General features: G+C 39.6%; 1 protein-coding gene across 1 annotated transcript in view; it reads left to right on the plus strand.

The window, feature by feature from the left end:
* LOC113064655 (trichohyalin-like) overlaps positions 1 to 27,947 on the plus strand; it is a 70,765-nt gene that overhangs the window by 17,167 nt on the left and 25,651 nt on the right. Inside the window, exons 2-3 of the mRNA XM_026235517.1 lie at positions 22,860 to 23,552; positions 25,959 to 26,633. Coding sequence (XP_026091302.1) covers positions 22,860 to 23,552; positions 25,959 to 26,633 — 1,368 coding nt within the window. The remainder of the gene's footprint in view (positions 1 to 22,859; positions 23,553 to 25,958; positions 26,634 to 27,947) is intronic.

A 27,947-nucleotide genomic window follows, 5' to 3' on the forward strand; every position in this document is an offset into this window, starting at 1 on the left:
CTGTTGATTACATAGAACAGCGGTGATCAGCTTCAGTCATCACCCTTGTGGATATTATACTGAAGGTGAACATTAAACTCGATATTACAATACATATAACAGTGACATAAATCCAAATCATATAACATACTTCTAAACACAGATATAATTCAGTATTAAACTATAAAATGATTATAGAATTACTGAAAAAATATTTAAGACATGGAGCACTCACACACTGCGGCCATTCACACTCTTGACTGGCGCGAGTCTAATGACTCTACCGGAACCACTTAATCATCCTACCAGATCTGGGCGGAGAGTGCAATTAAAGGGGCCATACATGAAAATCAATGTAGCAAGTGGAAGCACATATTTGACCTGTTACACCTGCACCCAGACCTTGCTCTTTCCACTGCGCCGTCTCTACCGTGCCGTGACAGTCACACTTTGTAGACTGTCCCTTCGGACTTGGCTTGATAAAAAAAAACTTGCTTGTAACCAGTGTTAATTTAGTTTACGAAGATGATGACGAAAAATATTCATTAACGAAAAATTTTTCAGTGACTAAGATGAAACTTTCATGAGCTAAAAATAATATCTGATGACGAAATTATTACGAAATTTATGCCATGTCTTCGTTAACTAGACGAGACTGGACTATAATGTTATTTGAGGACTACCGGACATTCAAAATGCATCAGGCTATTGTCCTTCAAAATGTACATTTTGTCATTGGATTGCAATCGGATAATGCCAAAAAGTTGACAAAAATGCAATGACTAAATAGACTAAAACTATGAAAGACTCAAATGTAGGGGTGTAACGATTCACTCGTTTTCTCGATCTTGAAACATTTTTTAATTTTGAATCGCCGATCTTGGATAGTAATCGATTTAAAATGCTAAGAATCTAATTAATTGCACAATGAATAGCGATTCAATGCTTTCAAAATATATACACATTAAATTACTACTCGCATGAATGAATGGAGACCTTGAACAGTGTGTGTGTGAATCGTGCCTCTTATCTGTTCTTCACGTGCTCCACTGTTTACTGCCCGAGACTGTCACAGGATTGCGCGCTCCGTTCGTCTCTGACGCAGCTGATGACATGCGATCTCTCCTCAGGACTCGTGGCCAGGAATACTACAGTGAAGTAGCTTTACTTTTCTGTAGTTTGTCAATGGCTCTATGCATACCGATGGCATTAACTTAAAGTAGCAGTCGAAAGCTGCGCATGGACGAAGCAGAAATGTAAGTGTCTAAATCATATGCACAGTTCTATTGAATGATACATGTGTTTGTTGCTGATGAACTAACTGTATGAAGGAAACTGTTAAAATAACCACAGCATTAACAACAACACTGAAATAAGAGCGCAAGGTTTATCTGATAATCAGATGCAAGAAAGTAGCGTTCATTGTTTTAGCAAACAGACATCAGGCGCGTTTTATCTCAGAATCATAATTCGCTGATGGAGAGGAAAACTTTAATAGCTACTATAGCATTTTATTTTGTGAAAATGAGATTACGTTTTCACACTGAAAGAGAAGTGATCTCTCTCATAAGCCCCTTTCACACTGCACGTTGGACCCAGAAAATTGCCGGAACATTGCCAGGTCTCCTTCTGTGTGAACGCAAACACATCCCAGGATTGATTCCCGGGATTGATCCCGGGTCGGGGATCGTTTGCCAGCTTCAGTGTAAGTTAATGTGCCTAGCGTTTTCGACTCGTACATTACTCATCACGCCCTGATGTAACGTGTCTTTACAGGACCTTTATGGATTGTGTGTGAACGCGCGCACATATTATCACTGGCAGTGTAAAAGTGCCAAATCTAGAATCCTGGGAACAATTGCCGGGACACATTACCCGTGTATTTTCTGGAATCACAATGTGAAAGGGGCTATAGACATGACTATAGACATGTCAGGCTTTATCTGCAGCTAAACTGAATAAAAGAAACTGTTGAAACATAAAAAAACACTATTAATAAATACAATTTATGAAAGATGCAGTACTAATTGATGTATCATTATTACACAAAAACTATAAAGTATATTTTCTACCCTAGTCCGTGCAAAAAATTTTCATAATTGCTAATTAAATGTAGTAGGCTATATAAAACAATCATAAAATAACCATTAGGAAAAAATGATCGATAACAAATAATTGATTATTGTCCAGCAGTGTATTTGATTTCCTAAAGCAAATTAAAACTAATAAAAAAATAGATAATAATAATTATGATAATACATAGGCTATATACATAAAATGATTGTATTTGAAAGTTCTGTCAATACTAAAATGAAGGCTACACCCCTGGTGTGACAAAATGTTAGCTTATACATAATACTCTTAAAGCTCTTTTTAAAAATCTTGGCTTACATACATTTTTACGTATGCCATGTCATGCCATAGCATTATTAAACTAGCATCTAACAATGGACAAAAGGTATTTTATTTCAGTTTTTTCTAACCTATGGTTCTCTAACCATAAAGGCTGCTGTCTAATTTGCCCCCTGACTAAGCATTTAAAGAATTTAAGGGAAGCATTTAAATAAGCCTGTGAATCGCAATAATTGAATCAAATAGGATTTAATTGTGAATCGAATCAAATTGAATCATTCTAAATTTGCAAAAATTGTTCTTGAATCGAATCGAAAACCTACGAATCATGAATCGAATCGCTGCCTACCCAAAGATTCACACCCCTACACAAATTACTAAAATGTGATTAAGAATATTTAAGAGATAGTTCAGCCAAAAATTATGTCATTTATGACTCACCCTCATGTCATTCAAAACCCATGAGACCTCCGTTCATCTTCAGAACACAGTTTAAGATATTTTAGATTTAGTCCGAGAGCTCTCAGTCCCTCCATTGAAGCTGTGTGTACGGTCTACTGTCCATGTCCAGAAAGGCAAGAAAAACAATTCTAACGGACTTGGATATTAGTATGTTATGTGTAAACCAGGTTAAAGAGATGGGTCTTTAATCTAGATTTAAACTGCAAGAGTGTGTCTGCCTCCCAAACAATGTTAGGTAGGTTATTCCCAGAGCCGAACAGTAACGGAGTATATTTACTTAAGTACAATTTTGAGGGATCTGTACTTTACTCGAGTATCATTTTTGGGGAGTACTCATGACTTTTCTATCCATAACTGTAAGAACCCGTTACTTCTTCGGCCCCGTCCACACGGAGATGGAGCTTACCCCAATCCCATCTTTTTTTTCTTCATCTCAAGAAATATCCGCGTCCACACGAAACCACAAATCGATGTAGTATACATGCCAGACCAGTATGTGGTGCTGTAATTCTGCCACACAGAGATACACTTAAAACGGAGAAGAAGACATGTACTATGCTCATGGTATACTTGCTATGCTTGCGTGTGGTACACAAACGAACATGGAACAATACATTTATTAATCCGTGTTAATGTTAGTTAATAAAAAGACAATCGTTCAGTGTTTGTTCATGTTTTTGTTGCTGTTACGTGACGTAGCGGTGTCTGACTAGGGGCGAGGCATGGGCTGATGACATCATTGTTTCAGAAAATATTGAGAATGAGAAGTTGTCATCATAGCACAAAGCCCCTCCCTCGATATCACGGTCTCCGCCATGTTCGAAGGATATCGGTGGCGAAACAGGATTGTTTACATGTGTTGTTAAGAGGAGGTTCTCGCAATTCTGCACTGTTTTACCATGCCTGGAAGTTACTGCTGTGTTAAAAACGGCTCCAGTACCTCTCACGATACATATGGAAAACATAGGAACAATGGAATACAGTTTTTTTTAGGTTACACCAAGCGCAAAACAGCGGTATTTGGAGAAGCTCTCAAGGGCACAGAGACCTGGACCATTTACCTCCATGCACACATATGGACATTGGGAATTATATATTTTTTGATGTAAGTTACTACACAATGCAGGAGTTTAAAAGCCACAAGTCTTTGGAAAGTTACGAGGCTTTCTGCTGTGGCTGGGTCCATCTACAGCGGGTGATGAAAACAGTGTTGTACTGGCCAAAGTAAGTTTATTCACATGCGTTTTAGTGTATTGTAATTACATTGCATTTAGAATGCACTTCTTGACCAAAATGACAAAGTAATTAACTGCGACTGTTTCGTAAACACTAGATTGTAATGAGATGTTCAATGTATATTAACGTTTCTAACATGTTTTGATGTATGCTAAAGATGTGTATGTTTAGATGTTATTTGATTCTAACCCGATGACACATACTGTACCAGGTTTTTTTTGTTTGTGGCTGCAAAGTGGACAAACCAGCCGCTGCAGGGAGCTCGTATGGGTCGATATTTTAGATGCCTGAGAGCTTCTCCAAACACCGCTGTTTTGCGCTTGGTGTGAGCTTGTTCCTGTAAGGTCCCCTTTCTTTCGCCTTATGTTTTTGCATTGCTTTACTTTCTTCCTTTTCTTTCTCGTAATCGTAGATCCGTCTCGATCTGTTCCGCCGACAAAATAAATGCGCAAAAATGAAAGATCTCTGAAATGTTTAGTCGCTGCCTCTGTGTAGTTCTGAAGGCATTGCCCCTGGCAACCGATAGCGTATCCTGCCATCAGGGACGACCGGCTCAGACCCCTCCCAAATCAACCCAAATCGGCACGTGACTCCTCAATCTCAATACGGATTCGCCGTCCAGACGAAAACGCAAAACGCAGGATCCGTGTGGACGAAATGACTATCCGATAAAACATTTGAGCATATTCACCGAAACGTGTCTCCGTGTGGATGGAAAAAAAAGAAAAAAGAAAAAATATCAGAAACCCTCAATTTGTTGTTGCCCTCTCAAATGTGATTGGATTGTGCAGGCGCCACTGATTGGGACAGTCTATCAGCAATCACATTCAGCTTTCCGCCAAAGACTTCATGACAGTACGTACACACACACACACACACACATGCCCACACTCACACACACAAAGAGTTGTCACACATAGATTGTGTGTGTGAGAATGGTGTTATTCAAGCTGAAAGTATTTTCTCCTGCCTTTGCCTGTATGTCAATGTGAGAGGAAGGGGCTTAATACTGTCACTCAAATGAGCTGAATAATTTTTTTCCTTCTTTGTATGCTGACCTAAACACAGCTGATTAGCTGATTTTCTTTAATCATTATTATTTTCTCTTCTATGCTGCGTGTATAACACGGTCAGGTTCAGAGGTGTGTCAGAACATTGCTATATTGCCTTTTTTGCTGGTTTAAGTTTATTGATTTGATTGATGAAAAAACATAGAAACTCACATGTACACACAATTGTTAGATGAATTTTCTGTGTAATAATTAATGTGTAATATTACACATTAATGTAAGTTGAGCATTTGCTTTGATGTTCTTGAGTATGCGGTGTGTTTAACACAGTCAGGTTCAAATGTAGGTACAAAAAAATCCATTAAAACTCTAACAGAGGTTTGTCAGAGCATTGCCATTGTGCTATTGCACAAATGTTACATAAAGAAACATAGTAAAAAGATGAAAATGACTTGATTTTACTTTCAATTCCTTTTACATTCTCCAAGGTATTAACATTAACATTTTTCATAACTCTATGTAGGACGTTTCTGTACATAAATGTAATCACTGTGGAAGTAGTATGCAAGTAGTATGCAATATTAAGAGAATTTACTCTTGTACACTTGATAATCAAGTACTTTTAAAAACAAGTACTTCAGTACTTTTATTCAAGTACACAACTGACTGTAGTACTTTTACTTGTACTTGAGTACAATTTAGCAAGGGGTATCTGTACTTTTACTCAAGTAATAAAGCTGTGTACTCTGTCCGCCTCTGGTTATTCCAGAGTTTAGGCGCCAAATATGAAAAGGATCTGCCGCCCGCAGTTGATTTTGATATTCTAGGTATTATCAAATTGCCTGAGTTTTGAGAACGTAGCGGATGTAGAGGAGTATAATGTAAAAGGAGCTCATTCAAATACTGAGGTGCTAAACTATTCAGGGCTTTATAAGTAATAAGCAAGATTTTAAAATCTATACGATGTTTGATAGGGAGCCAGTGCAGTGTGGACAGGACCGGGCTAATATGGTCATACTTCCTGGTTCTAGTAAGAACTCTAGCTGCTGCATTTTGGACTAGCTGTAGTTTGTTTACTAAGCGTGCAGAACAACCACCCAATAAAGCATTACAATAATCTAACCTTGAGGTCATAAATGCATGGATTAACATTTCTGCATTTGACATCAAGAGCATAGGCCGTAATTTAGATATATTTTTGAGATGGAAAAATGCAGTTCTACAAATGCTAGAAACGTGGCTTTCTAAGGAAAGATTGCGATCAAGTAGCACACCTAGGTTCCTAACTGATGACGAAAAATTGACAGAGCAACCATCAAGTCCTAGACAGTGTTCTAGGTTATTACAAGCAGAGTTTTTAGGCCCTATGATTAACACCTCTGTTTTTTCTGAATTTAGCAGTAAGAAATTACTCGTCATCCAATTTTTTATATCGACTATGCATTCTATTAGTTTTTCGAAGAAATATAAAGAGTATCATCAGCATAACAGTGAAAGCTAACACCATGTTTCCTGATGATATCTCCCAAGGGTAACATGAAAAGCGTGAAGAGTACACTGACTGAACTGCTGTGAAAAGAGAACTGAAGATGAACAATGAGCCGAGCCAGATAACGAACGAACGATTGACTCGGTCATTCTCGAGTCAAGATCCGGTTGCATCGGTTGTCGGATCACCAGTAGTGATGGGAAGTTCGGTTCTTTTCCGCGAATTGGTTCTTTCGGACAGTTCGATTCAATAAACCAGTTGAAGATGTAAGATAAATAAGGGAATTAAGATCAATATAACTCAAAGGGGATCGAATTACAGTGAATAAGAACCGAATTAGTATGCAAGTTATTCAGAATTAATATTTAACTCTTTATCAACTATTCGTCCACCAATAAATTGAGATTCGGGTATTTTATAAATTCTGGAGAAATTATTATCCCGTGGCCTATGGTAATAATATAATAAAATTATGATCACTGATTATGAGCAAGGTAACAGAATCTACAGTTTAAGGCAGTAACTTGTAAGTACACAGCACAAGACACTGGTATGTAAAATCAACCAAGGCTTTATTGAACTACTCTAATACACATAAACTAAACTAACGAAAACACACAAACATTCATTTAAACATTGACAGAGAAAAGTGATGTTATTAACGGAGGGTGAATGGAGTCCCATGTGTCTAGCGCAGGGGTGTCAAACTCATTTAAGGTTGAGAGCCGGATCGGAGAAAATGTCCCCTTGTGCGTGGACGAATGACCTTTTTGTTAAACTCTAGTTTGCTTAATTACATTAAAATTTACCATACAAACTACAATATAATTTACAAAAAATTATATATATGTGTGTATATGTATATGTATGTATGTATATATATATATATATATATATATATATATATATATATATATATATATATATATATATATATATATACACACACACGGATACACATTCACACATATAGGAAACCTTTTTTTGAAGATGATGCTAGGTTATTTTAGGGGTGTGCAATATTGATACAAAATGACACACACACACACACACATAAATATGTATATTGCCATATTTTGCAGTGTGTTTTTGAGATGGTTTAAGCCTGACATGGATGAATAAATATGACACTAAAGCCACCAATAGGTGGCAGAAAATCTCTGTATTTATGAGTGATCAACGGACTCATTCAAAACGGCGGAATTCATTTAGAGATTTTCTTTATGAATGGGCCACTGAATCATAGATTCAAATGCTTTGTTCAAAAACAAAGACTAATTCAGTAACAAAATACTCAGTGCTGCACGGAGACACACAATTGGTCTTACTTTGGCCTTGTTAAAAACTTTTCCTTGCCGAAACAGAGATAGACAGCATTGTGACTACTATATCACACTTAATACTAGCATCTTTTTCGTTGAGCTATTGTATAAAATCGATTGCGCTGACATTTGGGAAAGCAAAACTCTTGATATAGTTAGACATTACTTAACAATCATGACATAAATATTAGATGATAGTCTTCATCCGACACTTAAAAACTCTTACTCTCTCTTTTTTTTTGTTACAATATGTCAGTTCGCACATCATTAAAACAACAGTTAGGATATTAGTACACGATAAATATTGCACACTCCTTGCTCATTTACTTTTTCCATACGAAGCTGTCCAGTGCGTCACAGTGTAATTTAATATTAGCCACGAGTTGTGATTAAACTTACATGTTGGCGTTGAGATAATAATACCTTTTTTTCCATTTCTCCTTAAATAGCCTGTCCGTCGTTCCAGGCCAAATGTATTCTTTTGGACATGTTTAAAATCACAAGAAAGTTGCCACACAAACATCAGTTACAACCATAGACTGTATAAAAACATGGACGTAGTGTCCGTGACGTCACCCGTAGACTCCTGAAGTCTGTTTTTGAAGCCTAAAGTGTGTATAGCGGCCCGTCGCCATCTTGGCAGCGCGTCACTGCGCGACTCTCCCGGACAATCAAAAATGGGCAAAAAGGCGGGAGCTAGTTGCTGAAGCCACACCCACCTAGCGCGACGGCAGTGTCAGCAGCGGCAATCCACCTGTCACTCAAGTGGCTACGCCCTTAATTATGCAGAACTTTAAGTCTTAATATAATTTAAACGGATGAGTTATAAAAAAATTGTCATAAAGGGCAAAATTAGCTATTTAGACCAAAATAATTTTTTGAACCAGGCTGTAAACATGTTTTTTCCTACTGTAAAGTTGGGCATTTTAACATGAGGAGTCTATGGGACTGACTCCCTTTTGCAGCCAGCCTCAAGCGACCAGTCGATGAATTGCAGTTTTAGTCACTTTCTTATTGGCCTCGAGAGAGAGCGGGAGGTTGGCGCTCGGTTACAACGCAGCTATCATCATATCCTCATGCTGCTCGAGATTCTGGCGCCGCTTTAAAATGCGCATGTTAATTAATTAGTAATTTGTTCCTCTTTGAATTAAAAAGAAAATGTTGTAGCGAACACACTTTATTAAATTTTCAAACTGATGTTTAATTTATTATTTTATATTATTGCTGAAATCCTCCTGCGGGCTGGATCGGACAGCTCTGTGGGCCGTGTTTGGCCAGCGGGCCGTATGTTTGACACCCCTGGTCTAGCGTTAGACACTTTTTCAAGAGTACGTAAGCATAACACGCTGGATGATGGAAAGGTCAGCACAAAACATAGGCAAAAGTCACTGCAAAAGCAAGCAAAAAGCAAGGCAAAAAGCTACTTGTCATTGGGTTATAAGCGTGTCCATCTGACCCGTCCTTCCTAGTGCGACAGCCAATCAGATATTGTCTTGGGCGGGACCTACGCCCCGTTCTCCGGTTCTTGCATGTAATTAGCGTAATGTCCATGTGATCACCTGTGTCCAAACTACTGAGAGTTTAGTTAAATGCTTTAATAAGCAAACTTATTAGTTTAAATATGGTGCATCCTACACACCTCTATTTTATATAAAAACTCTAGAAATCATTTACCCATCAACTAGGTACCAAAATACATATGCTTCCCATAGTTGAGGTGGAAGTAAATAAGGATTTAGCCGTGATAAGTGTTTAACACACAAAATTAGCGTGAGTAATATAAAGCATGCATAATACAGAGAATACACATGTATGAAGCAACTTCTGGTGATTAGTTCCTATAACTGAGGTAGAAAACCCTACGAATAGGCTGTAATGAAAGTTAACCACACAGAAAGAATTCCACAAATTCTATAAAACATACATGATACTTAAGATATATGTGAGATAATTACTGGTAATCAATTCAGCTTATTGGAAGCTATTTTGAGACCGTTGTTTGTATTAAACCACATGTCTATTGGTTTTGAAGACAAAAGTCTCTGGAATTTACAGCTGCAGAAAGGAGTTGTTCCCTGGTTTAAGGTTTGTGGTGATCTGGGCCATAGGAATGCCTTAGCATCCTTCGTTTCCTGATAAGGCTGTGGATTTTGGTCTTAAGTTTGGGGAACAAAGAGAAATCTTTTCCTGCTGTCCTGGCATCGCTGGTATGAAATTAGAAAGGCACTAAAAGGGGAGGGGGGGGGGGGGTGACATCTCCTTTAGCCATCTCGGTACCATGACTGTGTTTTATGACGCACTAATGGTTCGATGGTGAATCGTTCCGAACTGTGGAATGTGGTGTTGGGTTCATTTAATGAAATGGACTGTTCAAGGATAATCCTACATATTCCCCCTTTCGATCGGTAATGTTCCAGGTGAGGACATTGGCGAGCGCTGAAGAAAATAGGCAAAGAGAGAGAGACAAGCACAGATACAAACACAACACAACACTCCATCACTTAGCTGAGTTCTGGTGCAAGATTTCGCTTTTGAGAATATTGTGGGCCTATGGCGCGACAAGTTAACTGTTAAGCTCAAATGCTATTTTGGGGATTTCCGTTTTGCATTTTCCTACCTAATTTAGAAAGCTTCCCATTCCTACAATCCAGAAGTGTAAATACCGAAGTTTGGTATCATTTTAAAGGAAACCCTTTGAGATTACATAAAACACTGTTGAAATTGATTTACTCACATCTCTTTGTTTGTTTTGATGCATTATCAGCGCTAATCCGCTCCCCGAAGCTTGTACACGACCTTCGGAACGTCAACAAACAAATATATGTTCATCCACACAGTACTGTAATAATCCATGTGTATTTACTGTACTTTCACTGAGATGCATGATATACTGTACTTTTCTGTCAATAAACAGTTTACCCTATTGTTAGCGGAGCTTCCACGCTTCAAAATAAAGAATCAAATATATAAAAGTAACTAACACGCGTATAGCCTCACCAGATGCGCGTCCTGTCCTCTCCACGGCGGCGGTGGTCATCCATAACTTGTAGTATGATTATTATACATTTGATAATCACCGCGACGCGTCTCCTCGTAGTTTCCTCGTGTGATCTTTGTTTACAAACGGCTGAGAACACATTATCCCATCAGCCAGAGCTTCGCCGGCGGATGTGGAAGTGGGCACTCACTGTCCACTCCCTCCCCCCGCTGTTGACCCAGAGGTGTCAAATTCAGCACCCCTGAGTGGAGCACACAGCTCAGACTGACAGCTGAAGGGACAAATAGTGTTTCACAAATGAGATCCGATCGATATATCATTACACAGCCGCTTAGGCACATCATATGAGTTAGAGAGCGCGTCTCTCTCAGCAGCCCTTTGTTTCTGTAGGTGCGCACTTGTACAAAACACTTTATATCTCACCAATGGAAGCACGCAGAAACGTAAAAATGGTCTTGTTTGAAAGAAAAGATTCTAATCTATAAGATTTTATCGAATATATAGGTATGTGTGGCTGTTTGCGGCTGACTGAAGCGGTGCTAAAATGGATGAATAGTAATTTGCAATGAGGTGAGAAATTTTACATCATGATTCTGTTGAAGATCATTCGATCTGTGATTGTCACACAATAAAATTATCTACATCGTCAGATTCCTGAGAATGAGAGTTTCCTTGTGATATATGACTTGACTGTTTTGTGAAAAATATTTTAAAAACACATTCTTATGAAAAATTATTCGCAATCATTAGATGGAAATTTGTGTGGGGGGAAAATATATTTCTTAGCTTAATTTTACTACTTTATGAATCATAAAACCCCAATTAATGGTATTCTTTGTAAAGAAAACATTCTACGCTTCCAAATGAACCCATATATGGGCTGATACCATATAAGGAAGGCTTTGCAAATGAAACACGGACATTTTGCATGCCATTTTTGGACCCGGCACCAGGTCCGCCGAGTTGAAGGGGTTTTAACAATTATGATGATGATGGTGGCTTTCTTGTTTACCCTAGTTTTGGTGGTGCGATGCACAGTTAGAGGCATAATCTCAAATTGGTCAAGTTCTCAGATTCGGGATCTGGTTCTGCTCGCTCTTGGTTGCCAGTGTTTTTTTGCTCATTGAGTCTTGTTCTGCATTAATCCTTTGGTAGAGGAGGAATGACCATAAGCATTATGATGTAGCTAACGACAGTAGAGGCGCACAGAGCGTTGTCCACGGCTCACCAGGCCCAAATTACGGGAGAACTGCATGGCGGAAAACAAGCGTTTGCCTTTAAGGCCGTGTTGATGGGGGTCAAATTAATCAGCTGAGTTCCATCCTCCTTGATCCTTTGTTTCGACTCGGGATCAAGGGTAACGGAGTGTTGTTTGGAATATTTTCTAGATTTTCGCATTCCTTTTGAGATTCGTCACCTGATAGGTGATCGAAAGCTAAATCATCATTATGGAGGATCTAAGTACAACTGCATGGTTATAGTTATTTGTTCGTTTGCAAGAGTGCCATGACGGGTAGCTCACGGGACACTGCAATCCACGTTTTTGCACAGTGGATGTAGTGATTCAATCCTATGGTCAGGCCATATACCTAGTTTCTGTATGTTTAAGATTGTTTAGGTGAGAGGAGTGGAGAGTGGAAGAGAAGGAAGGGAATAAAGAAAGTGAGCATTAGTAATGACACTGGTGGGATACTAATTACTTCTTGTTAGTGGGGCAATCTCAAAAGAGTGGGTGCATTTAATTTGAACGACTCTGAATAAGGTGTTTCTGAAGACAATTGAGTGTTTCATTAAATGGGGTGTAGTGTGTGGTGAAATTGATCTCTGTCAGTCACTTTTGGTTTCCCCCTTTTCTTGTCTGTTGGAGCCCAAGTGCCCTTTTATCTGGTTTCGGTGGACCCAACGTAGGACTGGCTCATAGCGCATTTGACTCATCTTAATTCGGTATGCAACAAGTGAGAGCTTTTCCACGATTTCATGGGGTCCTGTAAAAAGCAGTACCACACTTTGTCTCCGATGTTGAGTTCTTGGTGAGAGGCCTTCTGGTCACAATAGATTTTGCATCCTTCTGCACTTTTCTGTAGTTTTTGTTGCGTAAAGGCAAAGGCTGTTCTTAGATGGCGATGCAACTCTTCAAGCTACTCTTCAGGCGCTCCTTTAAAAAGAGATCTCCACTTGAGCCAAGGATGAACTTTGGGGATTTTGGAACTTTGGTCTTAGTTTGGTTTGGACTTTGCTTTGTTTGACTTGTTTTGTTGCATTTTATGCCTCAACATTGTATTACACTTCCAACCATGCACTCTGCTTTACACACTGACATTAATGACGAATACAGACACATTGTGATTTCCTTTCATTGTTTTCATTTTATTATTTAATATTACTTTAATTTAGTGGTAAATAAACATTTTCTTGAGTTTAATATTTGGTTTGAGTCAGGAGTTCTAACACTGGTGGGTGGTATATGCCGTGACAAGGCTCATATCACCTGGCTGGTAGAGCAGGTGGAGCGGCATTGTCATTTGCCGTCCCGTCATTAGCTCAAAGGTTGGCACCCCGGTGGACTTGTTAGGAGTTGCTCTGATAGCCATTAGGACTAACAGGAGCTTGATTTCACAATCCTTTTGGTTCGCTGACACATACTACTTTAGCATGCTAACCACGGTTCAGTTGGAATGCTCTACTTGCCCACTTGATTTCAGCAGTGAAATGTGTTCCGCGGGTCAGAGTTGATTTTCAGCAGCAGTCCAAATCTTGAAACGATATGGTTCATTATGAGGTAGGCCGTGGTTTGAGCTGTATCATTGGGAGCGCGAAGGCACTCTACCCGTTTGGTGATTTCACAGACGATGGTGAGGAAATATTTGTTACCTGTTGTTGACCTTGGTAGGGGTCCGACCCAGTCCATTTGAAGGTCCAACCATGGGAAGGACATTCCTTTTCGCTGTAGTGGTGCTCCGTGGTGCTCCGTGGTTCGGGTACGCAGGTTGGAATTGGCAACACACCAGGCACCCTTTTACAGCGTGTGAGCGTCACCCCCCTTTGGCACTGAGGAACAAAACTGGCTTGGGTGTAGTGAGTTCATCTGGGGCATAAACCGGTATGCCATGTTTTAGATGAAGCATGTGCAGGAGTGCATTAAGATGCCAGAGGTCAGAGGAAGCAACAAGGTCAGAGGTGGTTATGGGGTTTGATTGTGGGTCAGAGAGGTGATTAAAGGGTTTGTTCACCCAATAATCAAAATAATGTAATAACTCACCCTCATGTCATTCCAAACCAGTGAGACCTCTGTTTATCTTTGGAACACAGTTTAAGATATTTTAGATTTAGTCCGAGAATTCTCAGTCCCTCCATTGAAACTGTGTGTACGGTCTACTGTCCATGTCCAGAAAGGTAAGAAAAACATCATCAAAGTGGTCCATGTGACATCAGAGGGTCAGTTAGAATTTTTTGATGCATCAAAAATACATTTTGGTCCAAAAATAGCAAAAACTACGACTTTATTCAGCATTGTCTTCTTCCGTGTCTGTTGTGAAAGAGTTTAAAACATAGCAGTTTGTGATATCCTGTTCGCGAACTAATCATTCGATGTAACCTGATCTTTTTGAACCAGTTCACCAAATCGAACTGAATCGTTTTAAACGGTTCGCGTCTCCAATACGCATTAATCCACAAATGACTTAAACTGTTAACTTTTTTAATGTGGCTGACACTCCCTCTGAGTTCAAACTAACCAATATCCCGGAGTAATTCATTTACTCAAACAGTACACTGACTGAACTGCTGTGAAGAGAGAACTGAAGATGAACAACGAGCCGAGCCAGAAAACGAACAAAAGACTGACTCGTTCTCGAGGACTGGATGTTTTTCGAAGCAAATAGAGTCTGTCTGTCAGGTTGGATCTCATTTCCAAGTGGAAGTCGATATCTTGCAGGTAGGCCTGGATATCTCGACTTCCTGCCACATTTGGGGTGAATTTGTTGATGTTTCTGGCCAGTTTGTCAAGGTCTTTGAGTTCCAGGCCATGTGCAGCTTCATAGTAGGTTCGGAGAGGCCCCCTTCTCTTGTCAGCAGGGTAGCGCTACTCCATGACAGCTGAATATGGCTTTGGTGGTGATTCTACACTTTCTCTTTGATGTGGCAATCCCAGGATAGGGGACGCAGCTCTGCTGGGCAGGGGTAAGACCCAGAGGACACCTTGTCCTGGTTGGCTCAGGGTGCAGCTCATAAGCATGCTTGAGTTCCTCTCTGATTGAGTCGGATTCTTCTTTTACATAGTCGAGCTGTTGATTCAAGCCACTGATCTGATTTCATGACCTTTCAAGATTGTTTTCAAAGGCCTTTATTCACTGTTCTTGTCTCCGAAGTCAGCCTTGGCTTTTTCCAGTAGCTGCTCTGCATACTGTAACTTCTTGGCCAGATCATCTTGGGCAGCCTTAGCTTGTTCTAATTCTCGGCTGGTGGTTGTCAATGTTTCTTGAAGCCTTTTGATTTCTTCTTTGGCGCCTGGCTCCACCTCATAGGACCCTTCCTGTTGGTCCCGTGCTTTCAGTTCTAACTGGTTGATGCATTGTTTTGCGGGAGTCAGCTCCTCCTGGAGGTGAGCTTCTTGCTCATCGCTCAGTTTGAGTGAGGCTATCAGCGTGTGACTCAGGGAGCCAGTGATCTTTGCAATCTCTTTGTGGTTGTAGCTGCGGGTTGGATCCTGTGTCATGATGTCAGAGATGTTGGCATCCAGTTGTTCTTGCATGTGCCATCTTAGGTTGTCGGCAGCTTTGGGCACGAGGCTGCATGTCACAACACTTAACCAGCTCTCTAAGTCTTCCCAGTGGGTTATGGGATTATCAGTGAGAGACATTTTGGCACACGGTAGGGAAACCTGGAAAAGAGAATGGCACAGATCTGTGGAAGTGTGTGTGAGCTAAGTATGTGATGGGTAGTTAAGTGTGGTTTGCTGGAACTGTTGGCCTCCGTTGACGTTTACTGCTACTCGTAGTCTCTGTGGGAGAACATAGTGCATACAACTTGGAGGATACAGCTAAGAAGAGGGAGAGTGAGCAAAGACCAGACAAAGCAAGGTGATACTCAAAGATAGCAGATAGCAATCAGAGATGTGAAACAAAGAACTACAAATAAAATAATAGTAATATTCTCAAGGAAGGGAAGATTTTTTTTGTAAATAATTCAATAGAGATATTTCAATGAAGATCAAATTGAAAGGTACCTGGAATCTCTTAATTCCGTGTATTATTGTTGTTATAATTTCCTCCTGGTAGAAAGAAAGTGTTAATGACAATAATCATGCTCCTTATAGGATCGAAACCATACACGTTACGTGCGCTTTTTTATTTTTATTTTTGGAATGTGTTAAGTGAGCGGTAGTAGTTTATTGTTCCTCTTATCAGTTTTATTGGCTTAGACCAGCAGTTCTCAATTCCAGTCCTCGCGCCCCACTGCTCTGCATATTTTGCACGTTTCTCTTTGTTAACACACCTGAATTAGATAATCAGCTCGTTAGAAATGAACTCCGTGCATGAACTGTGTTCAAATTGTTCATTGCTCCCTACTCCCTGAGCAGAGGAAATCTGTTGAAGTTTACCTCTCATCGAAACATTAATTCACTGATTTGTGCTGTGCAGCGTATTTAAACATGGACAACAGTGACATCATATATCTCTGTAAATCAATACAATTTAAATTCATGTCTTGCATGTCTTGATTGGAATATATAGCTAATTTGCTTCGAACTGGAATCTTGGCTGAATATCCTGTGATGTCCACTTCGCAGGGCACTTATGTTCGAATAGAACAAATGTCTGAAGCGCCAAAAGAAACGTTCAAAATGAAGAGAGAAGGGAAAATGGAGCGTAAGGGAAAACAATACTGGCAATAGGAGATTTTGAAAACAAAATTAATAAAAAAAAAAAAAAGAAATAAAATCTGTCCTTGATCAGTTCAGTGATGCGTTCGACTCCCAAGTGTCCACACACATCATGTAGAGACCTTAACACCATTGGGCGGTATCTTGTGGAAAGACAAGTTGTTTGATCTGTTTTCCACAGATCTGTTTGATCTTTTCTTTTACTCTGTAGAGTATTCCATCTCTTAACTCCAACTTGCGGCTTTCACGAAGGAGCAGCACAGTTTCAGGTGAGTCGTTCTCTGAGCGTGTCAGGTCTTTATTCTTCTTCAGAGCTTTCTTTAATGGTCCAATTATTGGGTGCATATCTTGTGATGCTTGAATGTCTTTTGAGCTCAATTGGTCAAGTGTATTCATGCTAAGGTTCACGGGAAACACATAAGCTTCAGGTACTGCGGTGGCAGGAGCTCCCAACTGATCAACTAATCTGTCTGGCACATCAGCCTCTTCACTGACACAGGCTCTTTTGCAGAGGGCTTTGATGCCAGCAGGTGGGACACTAGTCCACTCTTTGTCTCCTCTGAAGAGTACTGTCTGGACAACAAGTCAGCATCAATATTGTGTCTCCCAGGTCGATACTGGATGGTGAAATCGTAGGTGGCGAGGGCGGCGAGCCAACGATGTCCGACTGCACTGAGTTTGGCGGAGGTCAATACATATGTTAATGGGTTATTGTCAATTCTTACTATAAACTCTGCTCCATACAAGTAATTGTGAAACTTGTCCACGACAGCCCATTTTAATGCCAGAAATTCCAATTGATGGACTGGATAGTTGTGTTCTGAGTCTTTAAGCTTACGACTGGCAAAAGCTACTGGCCTGAGGCCCTCAGGATATTCCTGGTTCAGGACAGCGCCTAAACCATTCGTACTGGCATCCACATGTAAGATGTACGGTTTTGTGGGGTCAGCGAAAGCTAGCACTGAGGCATTGATCAAACAGTCACGAATACGAAATAGACTTTGCTTGGGTCAACACTTTTTTTAGTCTTGGGGTCTTGCCAAGTGGGGGCGTAACCCTTGGTGAGCTCAGAGAGGGGATGGACAATGGCAGAGTAGTTTGCAATGAACCTCCGATAATAACTGCAAAATCCGAGGAAGGACTTCAGCGGTGTCAGGTGAGTGGGCTCTTTCCAATGCTTTACTACCTCCATTTTGTCTGGATCCGTAGCTATTCCGTTAGCAGAAACAATGTGACCCACATACTTTACCGCGGGGTGACAGAATTGGCATTTGTCAATAGAAACCTTCAATCAGACCTCCTCTAGTCTGTCCAACACCTTGAGAAGACGTTGCTCGTGCTCCTCAAGTGTCTTGCTGAAAATGATTATATCATCTAAGTACACGAGAGCTTCCAGAAGATGCATATCGCCTACAGCCTTTTCCATTAAGCGCTGAAATGTTGCTGGTGCTCCTGTGATTCCTTGTGGCATGCGCTCAAATTGATAGAAACCGAGAGGGCAAATGAACGCTGTCTTCTCTTTGTCCTCGGGAGCCATCTCTATCTGTAAGTAACCACTGCGCAAGTCCAGAACTGAAAACCATTGGCTGCCTGATAGAGAATCCAAGGCGTCGTCAATGCGTGGCATTGTGTAATGATCTGGTGTGGTGCAGTTGTTCAGTGTTCTGTAATCAATACAGATTCTTATCTTCCCATTCTTTTTGCGGACTACCACGATTGGTGAGGCGTACGGGCTACGGGACTCAGTGATAATGCCAGTGGCCAGTAGTTGTTTTATGTGTCACCGCACATCGTCTATGTCGGCAGGGGCTATTCTCCTTGACTTCTCCCTGGAGGGTCTGGGGTCATGCAGGCGTATGTGGTGTTCAACACCCTTGGCGCGACCAACATCCCACTCATGCAGTGAGAAAACATTCTGCCTCTCAGCCAACTTCTGCTGAAACCGACTTTTCCACTCTTCAGGAATGGGAGAGTCCCCGAAATTGAAAAGACTTGGGTCTAGAGTTTCAGGTGGGAGGTTGGAAAGCTGAACTGGGGTAACTGTGTCCACAGCATACATCTCAGCAACGATGGTCCCGACTGGGATGGAAGTTGCCCTTTTTGACTCATTCTGAATGAGGACAGTGAAACTGTTATTGTCTATGTTGGCGTCTGAGAGCACACCAAGCTGTACCAGCAGACCGGCGGGGAGCAACTGTTCAGTGGGTGCATGAATCAGTACAAGGTCTTTGGACGGGGCACTCTGTCGTTCCACTTTGCATGTTGCATAGTACTTTACACCTGGAGCAATGAAGAATAAACCAGGTCCTTTCCACTTTATCTGTCCCAAGACTTCATCTTTTGCAAACTGCTCTTGTGCTTTGACAGGGTCGTAAACAGACTGAATCCTCATTGAGTGCACAATGTTCTCATCACCTTTTGTCTTCACCAGCTCCCATAAGCGGCGAAACAGAGATGTATTGGTGCCAACCAATACAGGGGTTTGTTGCTGATTTCTTGGCTCAGGGCAGATTAAAGCAAGCACTTCTACTCGTCCCGAAACACCAGTGATCTCTTCAGTGAACTCCATCTCAACTACAACATATCCTTTGTAAGGAAACTCAGTGTCTGAAAGGCCCCAGAGTCCAAGACCAGAGAGGGGTTTTATCGGGACATCAGGTAAGTGTTTGTTATACCAGCTTTCAAAAATAATAGTCACGTTGGACCCACTGTCGATAAGAGCATTGCAGACCACATCATTAACTTTGATGGTGTGAATAAATGATGGACCTACGAGACCTTCAGGCAAGTCAGTGTTAGGTTCTGGGACTTCAACCGTATTGGTTCTAGCTACATGCTGCTCTTCAGCTGCAGGATTTGGGTTCTCTTTGTTTGGTAAAGGGGAAACTCGCACCAAGCATATAAGCTTTCTAATAACTTTCTGGAGATTCTCAGGGGCAGTACATCTGGTGGCTATGTGGCCATTTTCCCCACACCGATAACAGAAAAACTCATCCTTGTCTTGTCGGGGAGGAAAAACTTTGTAATGAGCGGGCTTGTGAACTGGAGCTGCTTTGTATCGGTGAGGCTGGGGTGTGTGTTCTCGTGGGGGGTCTGATGTGTATTTCACTGCCATTACACTCATTTTATTTTCTAGGGCTTTCACTTGTTTCCGTAACGATTGCAATTCACTCTGGGACTCATTTTTCTGTTTTTGTTTCTCTTTCAGACCTGTAAAAGATTCATCAGAGATTGGCTGAGGTTGTAGGTTGCTTCTCTGCTCTAGCTGTGCTCTCAATTCTCGAATCTGAGCTTGCAGTTCACTCCTAGAGACTGATTCAGATTCTTTCTCCTTTTCAGCTTGGACAGTGCGTACACGCTGAGCATGCATGTGTGACAAATGGCTTTGTTTGGCTAACTGGCGAACCTCCTCTTCCATCACTTCTCTTAACAGGTTCAAGAATGTAGGGGGATTACTACTCCGCTCCCTAATTTTCAACTGAAGCAACATGAGTTCAGAGATAGACCCTCTAAGAAGCTGCTCTAAACGAGCGCTATTGGCAGCGCTAACAGGTAAACCACCTCCCTGTACTACTTTGACAAGAGACTTTTCTACTCTTCGTAGGAACTCAGACAGACGCTCACCAGACTGTTGGTGGAGGGCTCTAAACGACAAGTATAGTTCTTCTGGGGACTCTACTGTACCAAAAATGCTCTCTATAGCCTTATGTACCTAGCATCAGGTTGAGTCAGGCGCACAGCTTGAATGATTTCAAAGGCGGGCCCTGTGAGACTCTCCAGTATCCGACGCCATTTTTCTTTGTCGGAGCACTCACCTTCCTCTACTAAGAGTGTTGCTTGTTCCAGACAGTTATCTAAGGTCTCTTCTCCAGTTGGGGTGGGACTGACCCCGGAGAATGTCCGCAGACATCTGTATGGGTGACTGTCATGTTGTTTGTTTGTCCTGCTCATAACATCACCAACCGCACGGATAATGTCTTCAGGGTTGCTGTTACCCTCTTTGGTGAGTGAACATATACCTGGTAAGTCATCTAAGGTTCTCCCTTCGCTCTGCAAAAAGGTAAGTAGCTTCTCTTCAAAGTTATCAAACTGAGGCTCTGTGTAATAGACAGTTTTCCAACCACTTTCTTCACTTATAGGCATTATCTCAGGTGGGATTTTGGTGGGGTCAATCTCTTCACGACACTCACATAACACCATTACTGATTGTTGTTGAGGGTGAAACATTTTGCCTCTCACTCTAACTTTTCCCAATGCTTTGATGGTCCCTGCTGTTTCTTCAATCTCTTCTCTTGAAACACCTTCTGGCACTTCGTGTAAAAGGAGGGCATGCTTTAAATCTAATGATTCTCCTTTGCACCAGTTAATTAGCTCACGTTGTAATGAACTACTTGTTTGGCTTGCCATGTTGTACTTTACTTAAATTGCCTTTAGTTACTGTTAGCACGTTATTTTTATACTAATGCTCCATACTACTGCTCTAAAGTTGTGGGGTCTAGTGGCTTGTACTTTATGTTTATAAATTCCGGTTTATGTTAAATAAAATCCCTGCGGTGCCTCCAATTTATGTAACCCAGGTCCCATTTAGTTAGAAAATAAAGCTGGAGTGGTTAATACAATGAGACTGGGCCTGGGCTTGTTGTAGGGAAATACAACTTGTTTTGTATGTTACTTAATAAATGTATATTTGTAATACTCTTAGCTATTCTTATAAAGACCACCACAACTGTATTTTGATTGCAAAAATATTCACAAGTATTTATTTACAACATTAAATAAAAGATAAATGTATCTTTAAATAAAATAAAACAAATCACATAGGCGTGAAAAGAGATGGAAGGAAAAAAAACTAAGACAAAAAAGAAAACTTCACTTTCCCAAAAGGAAAAAAAAAACTTTCTGTGGTTATATTAAATTAAACAATTATTCATTCCCTCTGAAAAATATCCAACCCTGTTGCAGGCCTGTTCGATGACACTTTGTGTGCAGTGAGGCCTAAAAACTGGAATGGCCGCTTCACTCAGAAACTGAGCATAAACAAAAAAGCACGTGCATGTGAATGTTAGTACTCATGAATCCAGGTTAAGTCAGTACAGCAAAGGCAATGGTAATGGCAAAGGTAATGGCAAAGGTAATGGCAAAGGAAGAAGCACAGCACAGATGATCACGGCAGGGCACACAAAAACAGCAAAGCAGAAACAGCAGGGCCTTCGGTTGGAAACCAGTCTCTCTCTCTTTCTCTCTCTCACCAACGTCCGTCTCCTCTTGCAGGTCACACCAAAGTTTTTTGTTGTAAGGACAACGAGTAGTCGACCTTCATAACAATACATTAATGCTTCCCACACCACGATGCCTCCTTCATTAGCGCTCTCATTATAGCGTCTGTCCTCCATTTTCTCATGCGTGCTCATTACTCCTCACACAAACCTGTCCCACTACTCCCGCCCCTTACACAGGTGATGTTACTCTGATTGGCTCAAGTACTAACACAACCAATAGCAAAACAGGAATTGAATGATTGACAGGTGACAGGTAACAGGTTTAGTTACACAGATAAACACAGCTTCTTCTTCTCTACTTTTCTCTCAGATGAAACGTAAAACCTTATATGAATTTAACTTTAACTGTAAATAATCTTATTTATTAAACTCAACATATTATATTTATACTTTTAACCAGCACACCGTTTACCCAATTTTAACTAACATGAACTCTAGTTATGAACTTTTCTTTTTTCTTTGTGTGTGTGTGTGAATTACACTGTTAATGATCTTTTATACTCTGTAACTTATAGAAATTTTGTACAGGGATACACTGATGTAGCAAGTACATCGGGTGTTATGGGAAGTGTTCCCGGTTCCAGTTTACCTGACACAATCTTTTACAAAGAAGGCTTTCAAGAACAACACAAACAGCTTTTAAATCGTACTTAATGTTGTTTTCTGCAGAATGTAAAAATCTGAAATTTTTCTGTAAGTGTTCTCCTTGGGTTTACGAGATATAAATATCTATTTTTTTATTTTTTATACTAATATACAGTTTTTACAGTATAAAAACTATTATGTCTGTGGAAAGTCCCCATAAAATATGACATTAACGTTTGTGCATGTGTGTGTGTGCTCTTTTTCAGTGTGTGATCTGAGGATTGTGCTGATAGGAAAGAATGGATCAAAAAACAGCCGAGTGGGGAACACTTTACTGGGAACAGAAGCGTTTCACAGTGGAGCTGGGTCTTATTCACAGCAGCACAGTGTGAGAATCAGTGGAGAGGTGGAGGAGAGACACATCACAGTTATAAACACTCCTCTCCTGCTCCAGAAGAATCTCTCACACCATCAGATAACAGAGGCAGTGAGGGAGTGTGTGTCTATGTCTGCTCCAGGACCTCATGTGATCATACTCGTACTGCAGTATAATGACTTCAATGAGAACAACAGACACAGAGTGAAATATCTGCTGAACCTCTTCAGTAAACAGGCCATGAAACACACTATAGTTCTGACAACTGATGAAGAGCCACGCGGATTCATGTCTTATGTGATCACAAATAATGCTTTTCATGATTTAATAAAGGAGTGTGGAGGAGGACATCTACAGTTTGATACAGTAAACACAAGATGGCGCTCTGAGCTGATCAGAAGAACAGAAGAGATACTCAAGAAAGAACAAGAAGAATTTCTCCTCTGTAACATGTATGAAGATGGAGGTGATGGATCTTCAGTGGATGGAGATCTGAGCAGATCTGGAGCTTCAGACAGAGAAGATGAAGAGAAGAAGGATTCTGATCTTAAAGAGAGCACAAAAACAGCATGTGATGGAAGAGGTGCGTCAAAGTTTTTATTTTACATTTACATTTATTCATTTAGCTGACGCCTTTATCCAAAGCGACTTACAATTGCTATATATGTCAGAGGTCGCATGCCTCTGGAGCAACTAGAGGTTAAGTGTGTTGCTCAGGGACACATTGGTGTCAACCAGTGGATTCGAACCCAGGTCTCTCCGACCAATGGCATGCATCCTATCCACTGCGCCAACACCACCCCACCACCATTTTCTTTCTCTCTTCTGGATAGCACCTCCAAGAATATGATCAAGAATGCTGTCCTTTAGTTATAGAGCAGTAGAGACTGTTTTAAGTTGAAAAGCTTCTAAAACATAACATATATATATATATAAATTTGAACAGAAAGATGCAGCTGAAAAAAAAGCTTTGGACATAAAATGACAATACATGGAACTGGGACAAAAAAAAATAACATGGAGCTTGAGCACCTGGATTCTCAAACATACAATACAAAACACTGACAGGAGAGAGCACAGCATGAGAACATCTCACACAAGTCACACGCTCACACAAAGATAAGACAACATACAGTATGAGTGTCAAGATTCTGTCAGCAAGCTAAGAACAAGACCAATTAAAGTGACAGGACACTGACACATAGAAAGAGCAGAAGAAAAATAAGAAACTGAGCACAAACTAACTGGTTCTTATGTGTATCATGACCTGGGGTTTCAATGTACGAAAGAATAAATGATTTGAGAATTTAGGCATAAGGAAATATTTTGTTCTTTCTTAGTCTGTTTTATTATTGTTGTTGTTATACTATTACTAGTTTTTTATAAAAAGTTATTATGGTTTAAGAAAACGTGCAATAAATCACTTTTATTGAACATTTATGGGGGCATTTTTATTGTCGTTTTTGGAGCTTGATAGTAAAATCACCATATTTTGTGTAGTAAAAAAAGCAGCATTGACATTGTACTAAAAAGCCCCTTTTGTATTCAGTGAAAAAAAAACACACACACACACACGCATAATCATATGTGCATTTATCAACACGTCAGTCATGTAATGATCGAATTTTCAACCTTTCCTCTTCCTCTTAATAATGTAGTGTGAGTGCACACCATCTGTTTGCATTTTGCCATGAATACATACTTTCTTTTTATAGACCAATTTGGTGTTTGCAAACAGTGATGAATTTTTTTTTTGTCTATCTGGTGGCACAAAATTACAGTTTTAAAATAGCAGTCAATGTAAGCCATGGAATGAAAGATTAAAAACAATTATTCTGAGTTTGGATTTTACAATTATTATTAAAAAAAACATTAACTCGTCATTTTCTCTTTTCCCCTCGGCTCAGAATCATGAGTTTATATCCAAAACTTCTTGCTTTTTTCTCTCAGAATTGACAAATTTGCAATTATTGATTTAAATTTAGTTATAAAGTTTGATTAGTATTTGATGCTGTAACTGTAGGTCTAATACAATATGTCCCCTACGAACTGCATATGTGAATATTATGTAGGCCTATTGTTTAAATCAAATTTTTGCTTTAAAAGTAGGATAATCATAGCAGATTTCATCCATAGTCTTTCCGTTTAAACGTCTTCAAATGGCGTTTTTGATGACAGTATTATATAAAAATTATTTGCATTCTGATTCTGACACCCAAAGGCACAACAATAAAAAAAGTTTGTCTTGTTCCATGGATTTTATTTGTTTTCGTCGACTTGTTACCAGTGTTTTTCTGTCCCCACAATGCGCACGCAACTGCAAGTGAATTAACCGTGACGTCTAATTGGTCTCTAGTTGCATTCACCCAACCTTGTTCAGACTATAGGCCCATTCATACTAAGATCTATAATTATAATGAGAACTATAAAGATAACTATATTAGCATCCACACCAGTGGACAATACTGTCTGTTTATTCTAAGCTGTTTATAGCAAGATTGATTGTGATAGGTTGTCAATATTTTATTGTTCATCAGCTGGAAAAAAAATAATTCTGAAAGTGATTCCAACGATATTGTTTCCCTGTGCCTTTATTGTTATAGCTGTGGTGTGGCTATTCTTTAATATTGAGAATGTCATTTGAGTATATTTTTAAGAATTACATAAAGCACATTTCAGAGAAGTACATACAGTAAAAAATAGACTGAAAGTATACTTTTGTATTTTTTTTGTTTAAAAGAAGTATACTAATAGCACACTTGTATAGACTTCTTTTTTTGTAAGGGTTGCTATATCTGATTGGATTCCAAGGCCTAAATAAGGAAACTATACCAAGGTAGCCTTCAGTTGATAGAAGAATGTATTCGATTGATAGATTAATGCATTGCGATGTTATATATTTTGCAATATAATATGTTTGTTGTTGTTCAAGGAAGTGTATTTTGGTATCAAAACTGAACCGAGTCTACTGTCTCTGATCTTGTTTCAGTGACGACTGGAAAAACAAAGCTGAACATCGTGCTGTGTGGAAATAATTCAACACTCAAGAACTCAGTGTCTAGAATATTTAGAGGGACAATTAATAAACCAATGAATAAACTTCTCCATCAGAAAGAGATGAGAAATGTGTGTGTGAAGAAAGAGGGGAAGATTCATGGACGGCTGATCAGTGTAATAAAGCTTCCAGTTCTCACTCGTCTCTCAGAAGAGGAAGTGATGCGGGAGACTCAGAGCTGTGTGTCTCTCTGTGATCCTGGAGTTCATCATTTCATCCTCGTTACTCCTGTCACTCCACTTACTGATGAAGACAGAGCAGAAATGGAGAAGATCAAAAAGATATTTAACTCACAGGAGCACTTCATGGTGCTTTTCTTTACTGAATTCACTGTGGAGAAAAGTGTGACTGATTTTGTAGCGTCCACAGAATCTCAGAGTGTTGTGAGTCTCTATGGGAGCTGGCACAGTGTGATGGGGTTAAAGGACCAGAGAAACCCAGAACAGATCTTAAAGATGCTAGACGTTATCGTCGAGATGAAGACCAAACCCTATTCTCTTCGGATGTATATGAGAGCTCCAGAGAGGAGAGTCAGACATGAACTAGAGGAGAAACTGAGAGTGAGAGACAATGAAATCAGAGAGTTACAGGAAAAGATCAAGACACTGGGTAAGTGATTCATTTATTTTCTCAGAATAAAGCATCTTTGTGAGAATACAATAATAGTCTCACAAGTTATTTTGAGCAGTGGGGGAAACAGTACTGAAAATTTGTAGTCAAGTACAAGTACTGTTGCATTACTGAAATAATACTCAGTTACAAGTAAACGTACTAGTAATAAAGTAAAAGTACAAAGTAATGTTCTCAAAAACTACTCAAAGTAGTAGATACTTTTTTGCCTGTGCTATTTAATTAATTGTCAAAAACCACTAAATCAAATCAGAGATCTATTGAGAAAATACAATATAGCAATAAAAACACAACTTTGATTTCCATGTGTTACTTACAAACTCTTAAAGCAAAGGAAAATATATTGCTTAATATAAATTCCAAACATTATTAAAAACATTTCAATATTAAAAAATAATAAATAAACTAATTATGAATGGCACAAATAAATACAATTGAACGAAGATACAAATTAAATAAACAGTGTTTAAAGTTTTCAGGTATGTCTAGTATTAAATCAGGGCCTTAAAATAATCAAATGATACTGCATAGTCTAAACTCTATAGATTAAATATAGCTTAACCCTAATTATCATCACAAAAGTCACTCAGTCACAGGTAGTGAGTGATTTTATGTATTTTGTTCAGGGGTGTTCGAAGTCCATGCAGTTTCACAATATGTAGATTTTATAACAAAAAAAATTGGCTTCACTCCAAGTGTAGTAGTAAACTGTGAATGAGTAAGTATTAAAAGATTGGTCACGGGGTTATTCCTTAATATAAGCATGGTCACATGCCCAGAGACAGTCCTCATTATGAAAGAATATAATATGAAGTAGGGCTCAGGGATGGGCAGTATTTCAGATACATGTATTTAAAATACGTATTTGAAATACAAAATACTATTTTGTATTTTGTATTTTAAAGCCTTTGGAAAAAATAAAATGTAATTTGTATTTAAATACATTTAAGATGAGTATTTTTGTATTTTCATACAATTTCATATAGTTTATAATTTCGCAATTCGCACGGCTCTACGGCATGAACCTGCTCACTGCGTGCGCTCCTCAGTAAACCTACAAGGCTTTTATGCTTGACGTGCTCTCCGTTGTATAATTCTGTGAAATGACAGAAGGCGACTCTGAGTAATTGTTCTCCAAACCGCAAAAAAGCAGCGATGAGAGGAAGTAGTTTGCCGAATAATTTGTCAAACATCTCTTATACTGTCTATGTCAAACACTCGTCTCGTGAGAAGTTTGTGAATAAATGGATTTCTTCACATGTAAACTGATTAGGTTGTGGGTCATTTTGAGGA

The sequence above is a fragment of the Carassius auratus genome, chromosome 47 (genome assembly GCF_003368295.1).
Source record: "Carassius auratus strain Wakin chromosome 47, ASM336829v1, whole genome shotgun sequence".
NCBI lineage: Eukaryota > Metazoa > Chordata > Actinopteri > Cypriniformes > Cyprinidae > Carassius > Carassius auratus.